The following is a 15136-nucleotide window of genomic DNA, read 5'->3' on the forward strand; positions in this document are numbered from 1 at the left end:
AATGAAGAAGGTTTTGTAAAAATCCGATCAGCCATTCTTGCGTAGTAGATTTCTTGACATCACAGCGCCCCCTAGTGATGGACGATCCTCAAATGCGGGTCACATGTGCAAAATCTTATTTGGACTATGGGTTATGAAGGACATGTCAAAATCTGTTATGGTTTTACAATAATCAGCAATTACATTTAGAGCTAGCTAGCTAACAATCACTTATTTTTGCGTTACTTTTCGAAAAAGTCAAAATTCAAAAATCCGCCGCGATAACTTTTTTTATTTGTCCATGACACGCTTATATATAAATTTTTGCGCGGATTGCACAAAAAATGTAGGAGGAGTTTAACAAGAAAGGTTTAACCTTTGTAGCCATGTAGCGCGAAAACTAGCTGGGAAACGAAGGGTGTGCCAATTCACTTTATTTTGCAGAATCATCCAATAAACAAAGTGCCATCAAGTTTTTGAGTGTAGGACCAGTAGTTTGGTGGTTACAGGCGTAAACGCATTGTCCTTTGTTATAGCGCCCCCTAGTTGTTGAGGGGTCTGAATTTCTGGGTTTGAGTAGCGGTGCACATTCTGTACTTGGATACCTGATCCAATTGATTCGTTACAAATCCGCATGGGCCGCCCAACGCGTTTTAGCGGAGAATAATAATTACCCGTAATAATAATAATAATAATAATAATAATAAATAATTTAAAAACACTAGAAAAACAATAGGGTTCTCTGCTCACAGAGCAGACGAACGGCATAGCCGTTCGCCTGCGCTGCGGGCTTGGAACCCTAATAATTTAAAAACACTAGAAAAACAATAGGGTTCTCTGCTCACAGAGCAGACGAACGGCATAGCCGTTCGCCTGCGCTGCGGGCTTGGAACCCTAATAATAAATAATTTAAAAACACTAGAAAAACAATAGGGTTCTCTGCTCACAGAGCAGACGAACGGCATAGCCGTTCGCCTGCGCTGCGGGCTTGGAACCCTAATAATTTAAAAACACTAGAAAAACAATAGGGTTCTCTGCTCACAGAGCAGACGAACGGCATAGCCGTTCGCCTGCGCTGCGGGCTTGGAACCCTAATAATAAATAATTTAAAAACACTAGAAAAACAATAGGGTTCTCTGCTCACAGAGCAGACGAACGGCATAGCCGTTCGCCTGCGCTGCGGGCTTGGAACCCTAATAATAATAAATAATTTAAAAACACTAGAAAAACAATAGGGTTCTCCGCTCACAGAGCAGACGAACGGCATAGCCGTTCGCCTGCGCTGCGGGCTTGGAACCCTAATAATAAATAATTTAAAAACACTAGAAAAACAATAGGGTTCTCTGCTCACAGAGCAGACGAACGGCATAGCCGTTCGCCTGCGCTGCGGGCTTGGAACCCTAACTAGAACTGCAAGCAGTTATTAACGGGTTCCAAGCCCACGCACCGCCCCCTTTGAGCATGTTCCTGGACTTCAGCGTTCAACACCCTCATCCCACAGCATCTTGTGGAGAGTGGTGAGGACAGCAGAAGGGAACATCAGGGCTTCTCTTCCCTCCATTAAGGACATTGCATCCCAGCGCTGCATGTCCCAAGCACATATCATCATCAGAGACCCCTCACACCCCCACCGTGGACTGTTTTCCCTGCTGCCCAATGGGAAAGGGTTTTGCAGCATCCACTACAGGTCCACCAGGTTCTGCAACAGCTTTTTCCCTGTTGTCATCAGTCTGTTGTACTGTTAAACTCTAAACTGGACTCTACACCATATTTGCACATTTTCCTCATTACCTGGCATTACCAATGTTGCCCAACTTTTATTATCTTTTTAAATAAATACACAACGTTAATGCATTTTTGCACAAATGCCTTTTGCATCATTTTTGTACATAAACAACAGTTGAACATTTTTCTACACACCGTCTCCTGCATTGTTTACATTTTGATCACTGTGACAAAGCCTTTGGTAAATACATTTTGTCAGAAAATGTTATTGTGCACAAAATATCAATGGAGGACAAATTTGTGCATTTGTTTCACCACAATTTTATTAAAAACAATACAAACAATGTAAATAAGCACAAAAAATAATTCAGTAAAACATACAAGTAAACTTAACACATTTGAGCAAAATTCCATTTTTCCTGTGTCCTGTTTGGCATGGTGGCAGTTAGAATTGTTGTCTGATTGCCATTGAGAGCCGAACAGTTTTGCTTTTACCAGTGGAACAACATATGACTTTTACCATAAAGTTGTTATATACAGTTGGTAAGGAGATGCTTTAAAATAAACAAAATGTTTCCAAAAAACTTAAATACCCAAATTGGAAAAAGTATCACTGTAAACATGCAAAACATTTGAAAATTAAAAAGCAATTAAAACAAAAATCAATAAAATTTGGAAAAAATAAAAAAATTGTGAGAAAAAAATTTAGATTGTCAAAAGTTGTCTTAAATAAATGAGAAGTACACAAAAGATTTCAATCTGTAAAAAGATTTAAAAAGTGTAAATTTTAAAAAGTAATCAAAAATTGAAAAATGTGGCACAAAACGATACATTTGCAAACTTAAAAAAGTTGCAAAAAAAAAAGACTGAAGTAAAAAAAATTAACACAAATGTGCAGAAAAAAAATGAAGTTTAGAAGGAAAAAAAAAAGCATAAATGCGAATACAATATACAAAAATAAAGCAAACAAAAATCAAGAGTTATCAAAACCTGTGGAAGCAAATGTGACTGAAGTAATTTGTGTATGTAATGTGTGCAAGTTGGTCTTAGGGGACCCTTGTTCTTGATTATCTATACCTATTTTGTATCCAAGTATGGCAATTTTTTGGTTAATTGAATTGGTGTTTCTTCTCTGTTGTTCTGTTCCTTCCATTATGTGTGTTTATCATAGGTTGGCATTTATTATCAATGATAAAATTGGTAGGCAGATCTATTCAGGTCAATAAGGTTTTTGGAGCACATAAAAATATTGACTGTTGTTGAAGATATTAGAAAAGTGAATACAGTTATATTTTTGTTTTATGGGTCTGAGGTTGAATGTATCAGAACTTCATGATATGCGTTTTACCTTTTTAGTAATGATCTAAAAAAAAAGGGGGGGGGTTGCTTTCTGCATATCTAAAATATAAGATTATTTTTGGTCAAATGAAAGTCATGAAGATGCTGTTGTGGTAGCTGTAGTACGTCGGTATAACTGTAGCACTGACTGTTGTTGGACCAAAGTCCTTAATGTAAATGTGGTCGATTAAAGTCTCACCGTCAGTTGTTGGTGTGGTTACTATTTGATTGTATAATCTTTGACCCATGAAATCCAGTATGGAATTAGAAGTCAGAGCATTGTCATTGAAGTCACCCAGAACAATCTTTGGTCCGGAAAGGGTATCGAAAAGGCTTAAAGCACTACCCAAGCGCATCTTAAAATGAGAGATGTTATATGATGGTGGACGGTACAACAGTAACACGTTGTAGTCATGAGGTTGTACATTAAATACAATTGCTTCTAAATCGTCATACTGTACATCAAGAATATTACAAGCAATCGTATTTTTGTAGAAAACACCAATACCACCATGATTTCTATTTTTCAAGCTGCAAGTGTTAGCTGTGTCAATGTATGATTGGGATCTTGTTTTGTGTTTGAATATCCAACCTGGCATTTCTACAAAGTTGAGCGGTTTATTGTCTTCAAGCCATGTCTCTGTTAGACATATCATGTCTGTATCCAACATCTTAAGGTTACTTTTAAGATCTTTTATATGATTTGGTAACCCTTGGATGTTGTGTAGACTGAGAGATAGATTGCTGTTGGGTACTGGGTTTAATGAAGGGCTAATGAAGCTAGTCATTACTTTTAGATTGTCTTCTATGTCAGGCTTTGCATAAATTGCAGTGGGTTTGAAATCTTGTATGACAAGGTTGTCAACTGATTTGACTCGACTTAATGCTACATAAGCTTGGCCAGCAGCAAAGATTTTTTTGAATGATACCACAGCTCTGTCTAATGTTAGGCCTTGCACCTTGTGAATAGTGCATGCCCAAGCAAGTCGTAATGGAAACTGTCTTCTAATGCCTCCAGTGTATGCCAATTTGTCTTCATCTTGATGTATTGGAGTTGCATATTTAAGTTCTGGATCAGAACAGGGGAATTTATGTCTCAGTTTTGTACCTATTCTCTTGTCATCAAAGTGTACATAAATCGTATGTGCAATGCGTTTTTCAGAAAACTTGATTTGAATTACAGTACCAAACACTCCATTAACCAGACCGTCTGAAATGTCCAAGTTTTTGATTAGCATCACTCTAGCTTTTGTCCCAACACTTAATAGTTTTTCCAAATATGTGTTTTCATGAGTAGCTTGTGTTTGAGATAATCTAATACAAGTACCTGTTTGCAGATTTTTTTTGAAGTCCTGTGCTTTAATTTGAACAATGTCTGTGCAAATCTTGTGCAGCATGTTAAAGTTATGGGTATGCACGTCAGAATTTGTTGCAAAAATGTGAAGGTCTTCTGTAAAGTCAGACGTACCTGTTTCTCGTTGTTTCAATAGTCTTTCATCATTTTCATTGAGCTTCATGCCTTTTTTGTGTTTCCTAATGCGGTTTAGTGTCATGGCAAACTGTTGATGCTTTTGTCGAACAATTTCAGTTAACTCAATGTGTGTAAAAGTGTTATGCCATAAGCAGAAGCCAGCCTCTTCTTTGTAAAGAGGCTTCCCTTTGACAGGTGGCAGCTGAAAAAAATCTCCGACAGCAATCACTGAAACATTACCAAAAGGTGAAAAGTCTGATGATTGTTTTATTTGTTGCAGTCTACCATGAATGTATGTTAATATTTTGTTGTCAACCATTGAGATTTCATCTATGACTAGTATCTGCAAATTGTGTAAGTTGGCTCTCAATGTATTTATTTTCTCTTCCCTTAATGGTTGATATGGTAGGGAAATTTGGTTACCTATTGCAAAACTGTTATGTATTGTGGTTGCATTTATGTTTAATGCAGCAACACCAGTTGGAGCAGTTAGCAAAACATGAGTATCATCTGGATAGTCTGATAGTCGTGCAAGTATTCTGTTTGATTCATAATACACCGCCTTTATCAAATGCGACTTTCCTGTACCTGCTCCTCCAGAAATGAAAACATGAAATGGGTTAGGGTTTTTTCCATTAACCTTATCAACGCACCACTGTCGTATCTTGTAGAACACTTCAGCCTGTTGTTCATTTAAAGAACGCATGAGTGATTGGCCTTCCTCGTGTGTGATGTTTTGCTTTCTGAACTCTACTGCAAAAGGTGTTTTTTCTACTAGTTCAAGATCTGGAATTTCTTCCCTTTCATCAGGGTTTTTATTGTTGTTTAAAGCACTTTCTGCTTGGCATTCCAGTCGATCTAATTCAGACTCAGGACACAAGTTAGCCCAACCATCCTCCTGAAATCCATGGTCTTCGACATGATCTTGACAATGTTGCAATTCCTCTGCTTTAATTTCAAATTTTGATCTGTTATGGTCGACAACATCTTTGACAGGTTGTATTTGTTTGGAAGCAGTTGTAAAGGAACCTTCAGTATAAAACTCTTGGAAAGTTAAAAAATCTGATGGTTTAATCTCATCATTTGAGTAATAGGGCAAGAACAACTGAAGCAAGCTTTGATAATGTTTTTCAGGCTCTTGTGTTGGGGAGAAACGAGCATATCTGACAACAGCTGCATCTGACCTGGTCCTTTTTTGAACATAGCCACATTTGTTATCAAGTGATATAACAGAGGATTTTTGACTTTTGGGAACACATCTGTATTCAGAGGCAAAGGTTGCTAAACACATGTCTCTAAATTCAGGTGTTTTGGGTCTATTTTTGTATCTATCTGTGATATTGGTCATCCATATCTGGTTATTGGTTGGGTCAAGGTTTTGAGCCCTGCTCTGTATTACACTGAGTGGAAGGCTCATTTTAACAATGTTGTCTCCTGTTGGCACAAAAACCACTTTCCTTGATCCTTCTTTCAATCTCATGTTTGTTACTCTGTAAACACTTTCTTGAGCAGAAACCTCTCGGTTGTGTAGGAATATGCTGCCCAACTTGTTTAGGGATTCTTTTGCTGCCAAATTACCTTGATTTTTTATTTCATTCTGGGCATGTTTTAACAATAAACCCATTTCCCTTTCAGCTTTTGAAATGTATGAAATTATATAAACCACACAGGCATAGGCGTCACAGACAAATTGAATGTCCATATTTGCATTCCAGCAACGAAGAAGGTCTCTATTGTATTGATTAACCCACACATCATTTACATTGCGTTTGTGGACAACACTTAGTTTGTGTGCAGTTAATTGATAAGCTTTTTCAAATATTGATTGATTGATGCCAATGGAATCGAAAAGATCATCAATGGTGTTATAGGTTGCATTTTCATTTGTCAGTGCTTCTTTAACTTTGGCCATCATTTGTTTGGCAACCACGGTTTCATCTGGTGGCGCTTGACTTTGTAGTTGTTGCTGATCTGTGTTAGGCTGGTTTTGTTTTTTAGCTGATGTTTTTTTTGAATTTTTACAAGAGACATTTGGCTGTGGTTTTGAAATAAAGGTTTGGTTACTAGGTGGTCGAGGAAAATTGAACCTACATGGTGTGCCCTTTTTTTTACACGTTTTAGAATGTTTTCTGCTGTGCATCTGAACACCAGAGACAACTTCATGCATGGGGTCACTTTCAGGTGGAAGCTCACATGTCACATATTTGTCAATAAATGTGATAACTTCTTCATTGGTGTTTACACCAATCTTAGGTGACTCCACCCAAAAAAGGCAGTGTGTGTGACAACTGCCACGTTGCTGGAATTCTACTCTGTAAAAGTAATCAATGACCTTTCCAATGGGTTGAGCTGGAGACATTATGACTTCTTTTAACAAACAATGAAACCTATGGTCAAACATTCTAGCTGCTGTTACAGGATTATTTTTTAACAAGTCACACTTTTGGGTCCATTCCATGTCAGCAATATTGCCTATGACATTGTCTGCAAACATAAATGCTTCCATAAATTCTGGCCAGCGTAAATCAGCAGAAGAAAATGACATAAAGAATGTGGGAATTCCAAGAGTTCTCACCATGGCCATCAAGTCCTTCTGAACACCTTGCCAAAATACAGGTGTGCCTCTAATTGGTTTCAAAAACTTGTAGCCCATATCATAGTTTAAGAGGTCTTTCAAAAAGTCTGGGTTGTTAGATGAAGATGACGCAACATCAGTGTTATGCTGTCCCTGATATCCTTTTCTCAAAGCTATTGATACATTGGAAACCACTTGATTAATTTCAGACAAGTATTAGAGCATAGAAAATATATTCCAAATTCTTTCCAAATCTGCCATCTGCATTTAATATTCTGCTTTTTAGATATTTAGCAAGTGTAATTCTGTGATCTCTCTGTTCGTGGAATGTGCCTGTTCCTTTTGGAAAAAGGACAGGAAAACACTTTGCCTCATTAGCAATGTCACTGAGCAATCTTACAGGGCTATTTCCTTCAGCAGGAGCAACAGATAAAATACTTTCAAAGTGATTGTCCAGAATTTCTTGTGCAATGTCAACAGGTTGCAAGCATGTATCCAAATACATTCCATGGTGCTGGTTATCAGTGTAATGTTCTGGAACATCAACTGAGCCACAAGCGGGCTGGCCAGGCCCAGAGCCACAAGCGGGCTGGCCAGGCCCAGAGCCACAAGCGGGCTGGCCAGGCCCAGAGCCACAAGCGGGCTGGCCGGGCCCCGAGCCACAAGCGGGCTGGCCGGGCCCCGAGCCACAAGCGGGCTGGCCGGGCCCCGAGCCACAAGCGGGCTGGCCGGGCCCCGAGCCACAAGCGGGCCCCGAGCCACAAGCGGGCTGGCCAGCCTCTTCAATTGTAACCTTTTCCAACGGATTAGACCACTCGTTGTTGATATGTACATCAGTGTACCACTTGTTCTGGGCTTTTAAAAAGTTCAGAGCATTATGAACTTTTTGCGTGTTCACATACTGATACTCATAGTGACCCTTGAATGTTAGTTTACGTTTTAGTTTAACTCTAATCATCAGATCTTGATCATCTAATCTTGGAAGAATATTACAAACAGCATCACTGCTTGATGGCACGCATGTCACAGGCCCATGAACCCCGTTTTGGCCTCCCTTTGGTAAAGCTAAAAGCTTCATAAAGGGAATGTGTTGTGCAATCAAATGTTGTTCTAATGAATTTAGTGCATCAAGTTCTTCAGGAATAGGATCTGGGTGGAGATTATTTACAGCACTGTCTTCTGGTACTACACCTCTAAGAATCTTGTTATTGCAGGTGTGACAAATCCATAACATGCTTGCAGTGGTTTTTTGGAGATGGCAATTTACTTCACAAGAATTTCCACAAGTGTGGACATATGTATAAGTGATGCATTTCTTCGCTACAGATTCTGCCAAAGCACTTTTTCTGTATTGGTTTAAGTTACATTTTACAACTTGATGTTTAAACAATAACTTGTGGCAAACACAACAGACATAGGTTGGACCTGACTGGACTTTTATCTTAAACTGATTGATAACAAAGTCGATGTTGTGTTTTTGGAGGAATATAGTATTCCTTCTTTTACCAACAGCATCTTTAATAGATATAGCATGATCGATATTGATATTATACAATTCCTTGTGGTAAAGTTTTATTCGTTTACGATGGGGAGAATTGTTTCTATACCTTTCAACATTCATGGCTTGTAACTCCAATTTAGATTCTTTACTCATGGATGCATAATGGTCTTTGCTTCTCTGTTTGACAGCTTCTTTAAATTCTGTTTGATGTTTATATTTATATACATTTATACCTTTGCTGTACTGTTTCACGTTCTCCTGAAACTCGGGATCATTCGCATATTTATCTTTGCTGTGCTGTTTCACGTTCTCCTGAAACTCGGGATCATTCGCATATTTATCTTTGCTGTACTGTTTCACGTTCTCCTGAAACTCGGGATCATTCGCATATTTATCTTTGCTGTGCTGTTTCACGGTCTCCTGAAACTCAGGATCATTCGAATATTTATCTTTGCTGTACTGTTTCACGTTTTGCTGAAAGTCTGGATCATTCGCATATTTATCTTTGCTGTACTGTTTCATGTTTTCCTGAAACCCTGGATTATTGGCATACCTGTTTTTGCTGTATTGTTTGACATTTTCCCTAACCATAGGATCATTGGCATATTTGTGTTTTTTGTATTGTTTGAGGTGTTCCCGAAAACTAGGGTCACTAGCATGCTTATCTCTACTGGACTTTTTAACCTTTTCTTTGAAATCTGGTTTTGTTGCATAGTTCTTAACACTCTGTTGTTGCATGTAAGTTCTGTAGTCTTGGTCTTTGTCATAACATTCCTTGATTTTAGTCTTCTTGATCTGTCGGTGTAAGTCATCCAAATTGTACCTCTTTCTCTTTTGTCTTTTTTCTCTTGTATCCCCTTTTTTACAGCTTGTGATTTTGTCTTTGTTAATGGTATGGTGTTTTACATGACATGAAGTGAAACCGATACACTCATTAGAGACTTTATCTGTTACACAGGTTATGGGTTCATAATGACAATTGTTGTAATGATTAAGGTAGAGTCCCTTGCAATGGCCATCTGTGTTGTTGGAAGGATATCTTAACCATTTTTCGGAAGTATATGTGTATATGTCCACATTAAATAAATCTGCCGCCGCCTGAATTTCCACTTCAGTGGCCCAAGTTCCCACATACTTCATTTTTGAAGCAGTTACATATTGTTGCACAGATGTGTACTGAGGTCTAATAATTTTTGAGTATATCTCTGGATTTGCAAGCATCTGTTTTACAATAGCATAACGAACACACCTATGCTTTTCTTCAGATCCAATAAAAACATAGGACAGAGCACGGAAAAAGCAATTCCCATCTGACCTTATACTTGTGGCTGCACAAGGCACAGGTTGATCTACAGTAATGCTGGAAACAGTCTTCTCTTCCTGAAAACTTGGGACAACGTTAAGCTTTGTGCATATTCTCCGTTTTTCAGTCAGTGTCAGTGGACTAAATGTGAGGCTGTTGCAATTACTTTGAGACACTATCGTCACAGAGTCATCAGTTACATGACCTGGTTCCAAAGAAACACCGAGCATATTCTCATCTGGGCTTGCTATATTTGCAAAACTGTCATGCAATGCTACACTGTCAGTATCCATTCCACCAGTCCTAGCAGAAAATGTTCCATCACTAACAACCTTAACACCAGTAGCTTCAAACAAGTGGTATGCATTATGCAGCTCATCATTGCCACATAAAGACTGAACTAGGTTTGTGATGTGCATGTTCAATGAATCAACTGTGGCATGGTGTGCAAGAATACTGGAGCCATTTAAATCCAGACCACCATCATCACCGCGTGCATGTGGATCAAAGACCGAAAACCCAGACTCATGCTTCAAAACTGCACATGTGCTGTTCATAATTGTGATTAGGCAGGCGTCGTTGTCATCGAGTGCTCTTTGTAAAGCCTTATCTAGAGGCATAGCAACATTGGCAAGATCCTGATCATATTCTTGGATGTTAACATGTCCAGTAAATGTGTCTAAATATTGTAGGGTGAATGTGTTTCCGTCCAATGTGTATTTTGTGGGTAATTCCCTGACAAAAACGTATCCACTACCATTGACATCACTAATCATGTCATGCTGCTTCATGAAAGTGTACATTTTATCACCATTTATCAACAGTCCATCAATATCACTTGTTGACCAGGTTCTTGCATTGTGAATGGCATTAGTCATGATAGCAGTAGTACTATTGGTGGCACACTGTTTTGATTTATTTGAACCAAAGTAGTCATGGCCCTGGTGAAATGAACCTCTTGTAATTAGTGTCTGATAAGGAAGACTTCTCTTACCGTTTTTGGTGACAGTTTCCCCACCAGCCACTAGTCTGTCACAGCCCTAATACAAAAACACAAGGGTACAATTAGAGTTGGGATAAGAAGTTTATTTAACTTCTTTGCTGGTATGCTCCGTTTGTGTGAATCAAGTTAAACATGTTCTGTACACAAAGTTAAAACGTTTCACATAGTAGTTTAATGTTGTAATAGCCAATTTAGAAGTGAAACACTATGTATCCATGTAAACAGTGAGACAACCCATGATTGAAGCTTAAAGTATTTATGGCTAAATCAACAAATACGTACAAATTTCACTTTACAAATAAAAACAATATTCTTTACTTCATTATAATATTTTTTCTAGAAGATCAGACGTCTTCTCAACAATTTGCTTTTTTCATACATAACATTCCTTCAAATTTTAACAGGCAATTAATAAAAAATAAAATAAAAATAAAAAATAAAAAAAAACAGTGCCAACAATGTGTTTGGGACCAAAAGTATACATTATGCATGTTAACACATCAGGATTACCTTTGTTTTTTGAAATGGTGCAGTTGGATTCAGCTCCACCGAAAACTGCTCCAATTCTTCCTCCACCTGTAAATAATAGGAAACATTTTATTACAAATTATGATTTCATTGAGAAACAATTGACAATCTTAAATAGGTTAACAAATACTAGCCTGTAGATGTGGTGCTTTCTTTGGTGAAGCACAGCTTTGATGTTGGCTTGAAGTTGGAGAAGCCTAAAGTTCAGAAGAAGTGAAGAATAATTTCATGTTTTATTAGCCAATTTAGAAAGTGAAACAAAAATATGTATACATGTCATAGATATAGTGAGTTAATACATCACATAACATTAAAGTATTTTTGTCTAAATGAAATAGACATGAATTTCACTTTACAAAAAAAATATGATTTACTTTGTTATATTCCTTGTTCTAAATGATTAAAAGTCTTGTCAATAATTTATACTTTAATACATGGCATTCCTTCAAATTTTAATAGCCAATTCATTTAAAGACAGTGCCAAAAATGTTTGGGATCAAAATTATACATATTAACACATTGCACATATTAACAAAACACCATTCCCCATCAGTATTACCTTAGTTTTTTGAAATGGCGCAATAGAAGCATCTCCAAAAGTTGGTGTGTTGCCATCCCCCAATATTTCCAGCATTTCACCATCAAACCACTTTGGATTGAGCTCCACAGAAAAGTCCATTTGTTCTTCCACCTGTAAACAATAGCAAACAGTTTATTACACTTTATGGTTTCAGTAAGAATATAATTAAAAAGTTTAAATAAAAATTAGAACAAGATCCTGGTAGAAGCGGCCGAAATTAGTTTTCTCTGTAGTGTGTCTGGGCTCTCCCTTAGATAGGGTGAGAAGCTCAGTCATCTGGGTCTCCTCCTGGTGGGAGGAGACCCAGATGAAGACACAGGATACGCTGGAGGGACTATGTCTCTCAGCTGGTCTGGGAATGCCTTGGGGTTCCCCCAGAGGAGCTGGCCCTATTGAAGCTCCTACCCCTGCGACCCGACCGTGGATAAGAGGAAGAAGATGGATGGATGGTTAAATAAAAATGTTTTACAAATACTAACCTTTAAATGGAGTACTCTCTTTGGCGAAGTACAGCTTTCTTGTTTACTTGAAGCTGGAAAGGTCTATAGTTTGTCAGAAAAGAATGACAATCATAAATCTAATAAATAAATATTTATAATACATTCAAATGTTAAGTCAAAAACAGTAAATTACTTTACCTTATTGTGAGATCCGACAATGTTCCATTCAAAGGGATCTTGTGGGGCCACAACTGGAACCTCAGGTGTACAAAGCAACTTTGAGACTTTTTCAGCAGTTGGCTTGGGAACCTGCTCAAGCATCTTTGGAGGAGAGCATGACATGGTGGGCATCACCTCCGTCTCTGCAGTTGGCTTGTGAATCTGCTCATGTGAGGCCTCATATATTGCTTTATTTAGGATTTTCATCCCATCATCGTCACTTAGGTGTACCTTTTAACAAAATAAAAACGGTACATATTAATAATCAATTAATTTTGTTAAAGTTATACTTTATGAAACTTTTTGAATTCATTACCCCATCTCTGCTCCACAGGTGCAGTTTTCTCATTGGAAACAGCTCAGCAACTGATTTGTATGAGACACCTTGAAATGCAGAAAATAGACAAATGTTAAATACTTCTTAAAATAGTAAGTTACAAATTGAGGCATTTAATTCAGAAATACTTGTGTGATATTTTTACAAAGCAAAAGGCTATATTGTCAGTATTTACCCAATTGCACCGATACTCTGTGGAATTCTTGTCGTAAAAGAGACTGAACCTGAGGATCCACGTTTAGTCTTGGAGGGAAATCCAACACAAACACCTTTAAAAAGATATAAAGTAGGAAATTACTTAACAGTCCCTAAAACAATCTTATAAACATTTACATTTATGGTATTGTTATGAGAACCGTACAGAACACTAAATCATACCCGTGCCTTTAAACACTTTAGTTATATACAGTGCATGTTTTTATTAAAAATGTCAAGCAATTGTTTTACTTGCTTGCATTTATGGTGCTACATATACTTGTATTTTTTGTTACTAATTTACTGCTTACAAATTTGTATCATAAACCAACACAACAGCTTACCTTCGGAAAAAGTGTGCAAACAGTTGTTAGGAGCTTTTTAAACTGTTTCCCAGCTTCACTGACAACGGTGCTTCTCTTCAAAGTGTTGCTTGGAGCTAACAAACAGACTAAATCAGGTATTCGTGGTATCACAGCATTCAAGATTTCGGTTCTCAGGTCCAACGCTGCTCCTCCAGGGACAGCCAAGAAACCAAAATAAAGACTCTCTTCTTTAATAGGAGCAAATCCATCCACAATAGCCCTTAGATGAGAGTCTCCGATAAGAAAGACAAACTAAAAGAAATACAAAATAGTATTACAACATTGCTTATTATTATTAAGTCAATGTATGTGTAAAATAAACTTACTTTCTTGTCTTTTGATTCTGGTGGAATGACCAGTTTGCAGGTATTGTTGGCAGAAGAGGTCGGCCAAGGTCTACTTCTATGCCGCGTTCCTGTTCCTTGACCTTCCAATCAGAAAACAACAAATATTTTGGTTTAAGCTTGTTAAATCAACAGTATGCAACCAAAGCACAAATGTCACAAGTATCTATTAAACACACATACAAGCCACAAACGTGCTTTCTTGAACTTTGATTTCGACATCCAGTGGTTTGGGGTCTTCCATCTTCCTTTTAAAGGCTTGTGTACGGCGAAAACCTTTGCCGCGAGGCATCTAAAAATAAAGAAAAATAAGGTCAGCATACTATAAACTACAACAACTTCAGTCTGCAGCTACCTGGGCCAGCAGATGGGCCAAAACCACAGAGACACCTGAAAGTCTACCACAACCTGTTGGCCTGCAACCACAGATAGCTAGGTGGAGGTTAAATGTTTTAAAAACTGTAAAAAGGAAATCCCCATCCACTGTAAAACTGGGGGACATTGTTGCTTTAAACCGACATGTTGATGAATGTACATTGTCCTAATTGAAGTTAATAACTTAAATATTAAATTAAATTAAATTAAATTTTAAGCCTTTCTTCACCACACTGAAACATCTCCAATTCATTTGTTATTTTGTTGTTGTATCAAACAGCTCCTGCAATTACTTTGATTACTTAAAGAAAACAAAAAATATATCCCAGAAATGAGTAAACTAGTAAAAGCTGTAAAATAGGACAATGACGTTTGTAACTTTAATTCTAGTAGATAATGAATTAAACACAATCCTCACACTTAAATATTTCTCCAATATACTAAGAAGCTCGAGAGTGTGAAGCAAAGCTTTAAAGATGAATATCTTAAGGTTAATTCTCTGAGATGTTTATGTAAAAATGTAACCTTTAACAAACTGATGACAAATTGAATTTGTTTAACTCAGTAAACTATTAACATCACCTCCAAAAACTATTGATTTATACAGCACAATAAGAATTCAACCAAACATCAACATATTTGGCCGAATTAGTTCACCTCTAATTTGGCAGGGAAAACAGCGGGAGGTTTGGTATTAAAACAAACACAGGCGGGGGGTCCGTTCTTCATAAGTTGCTTAAAACATCCGAGATCAAATGACACATCCAAGATGATTTCATCCGGCTAATCCTGATCCGGCTAGTTGGGTTCTTCGAACACACCTGTTGTTTACGATTAGTATGGCTGGATTGAGTTATC

The 15136-nt window shown here is 37.6% G+C and overlaps 2 protein-coding genes across 2 annotated transcripts; both read right to left on the bottom strand.

The window, feature by feature from the left end:
• Positions 1 to 2110: 2110 nt before the first annotated feature.
• On the bottom strand, positions 2111 to 10853 carry LOC118560736. The gene is given in 3 exon segments (XM_036132131.1): positions 2111 to 7304; positions 7306 to 7728; positions 7867 to 10853. Coding segments are annotated over 3 exon segments (7506 nt in total). The 5' UTR covers positions 10771 to 10853; the 3' UTR covers positions 2111 to 3125.
• Positions 10784 to 15043, bottom strand: LOC118560735. Its single transcript, XM_036132130.1, has 13 exons — positions 14936 to 15043; positions 14087 to 14195; positions 13886 to 13986; positions 13539 to 13811; positions 13175 to 13268; positions 12979 to 13046; positions 12642 to 12893; positions 12483 to 12545; positions 11983 to 12114; positions 11558 to 11620; positions 11406 to 11471; positions 10848 to 10932; positions 10784 to 10797 (listed from the first exon to the last, which is right to left on the bottom strand). Exons 1-13 carry the CDS (start codon positions 15005 to 15007, stop codon positions 10784 to 10786), a joined length of 1392 nt encoding a protein of 463 aa, XP_035988023.1. The 5' UTR covers positions 15008 to 15043.
• Between the last annotated feature and the right edge of the window lie 93 nt (positions 15044 to 15136).

Source organism: Fundulus heteroclitus, unplaced genomic scaffold (genome assembly GCF_011125445.2).
Source record: "Fundulus heteroclitus isolate FHET01 unplaced genomic scaffold, MU-UCD_Fhet_4.1 scaffold_471, whole genome shotgun sequence".
NCBI lineage: Eukaryota > Metazoa > Chordata > Actinopteri > Cyprinodontiformes > Fundulidae > Fundulus > Fundulus heteroclitus.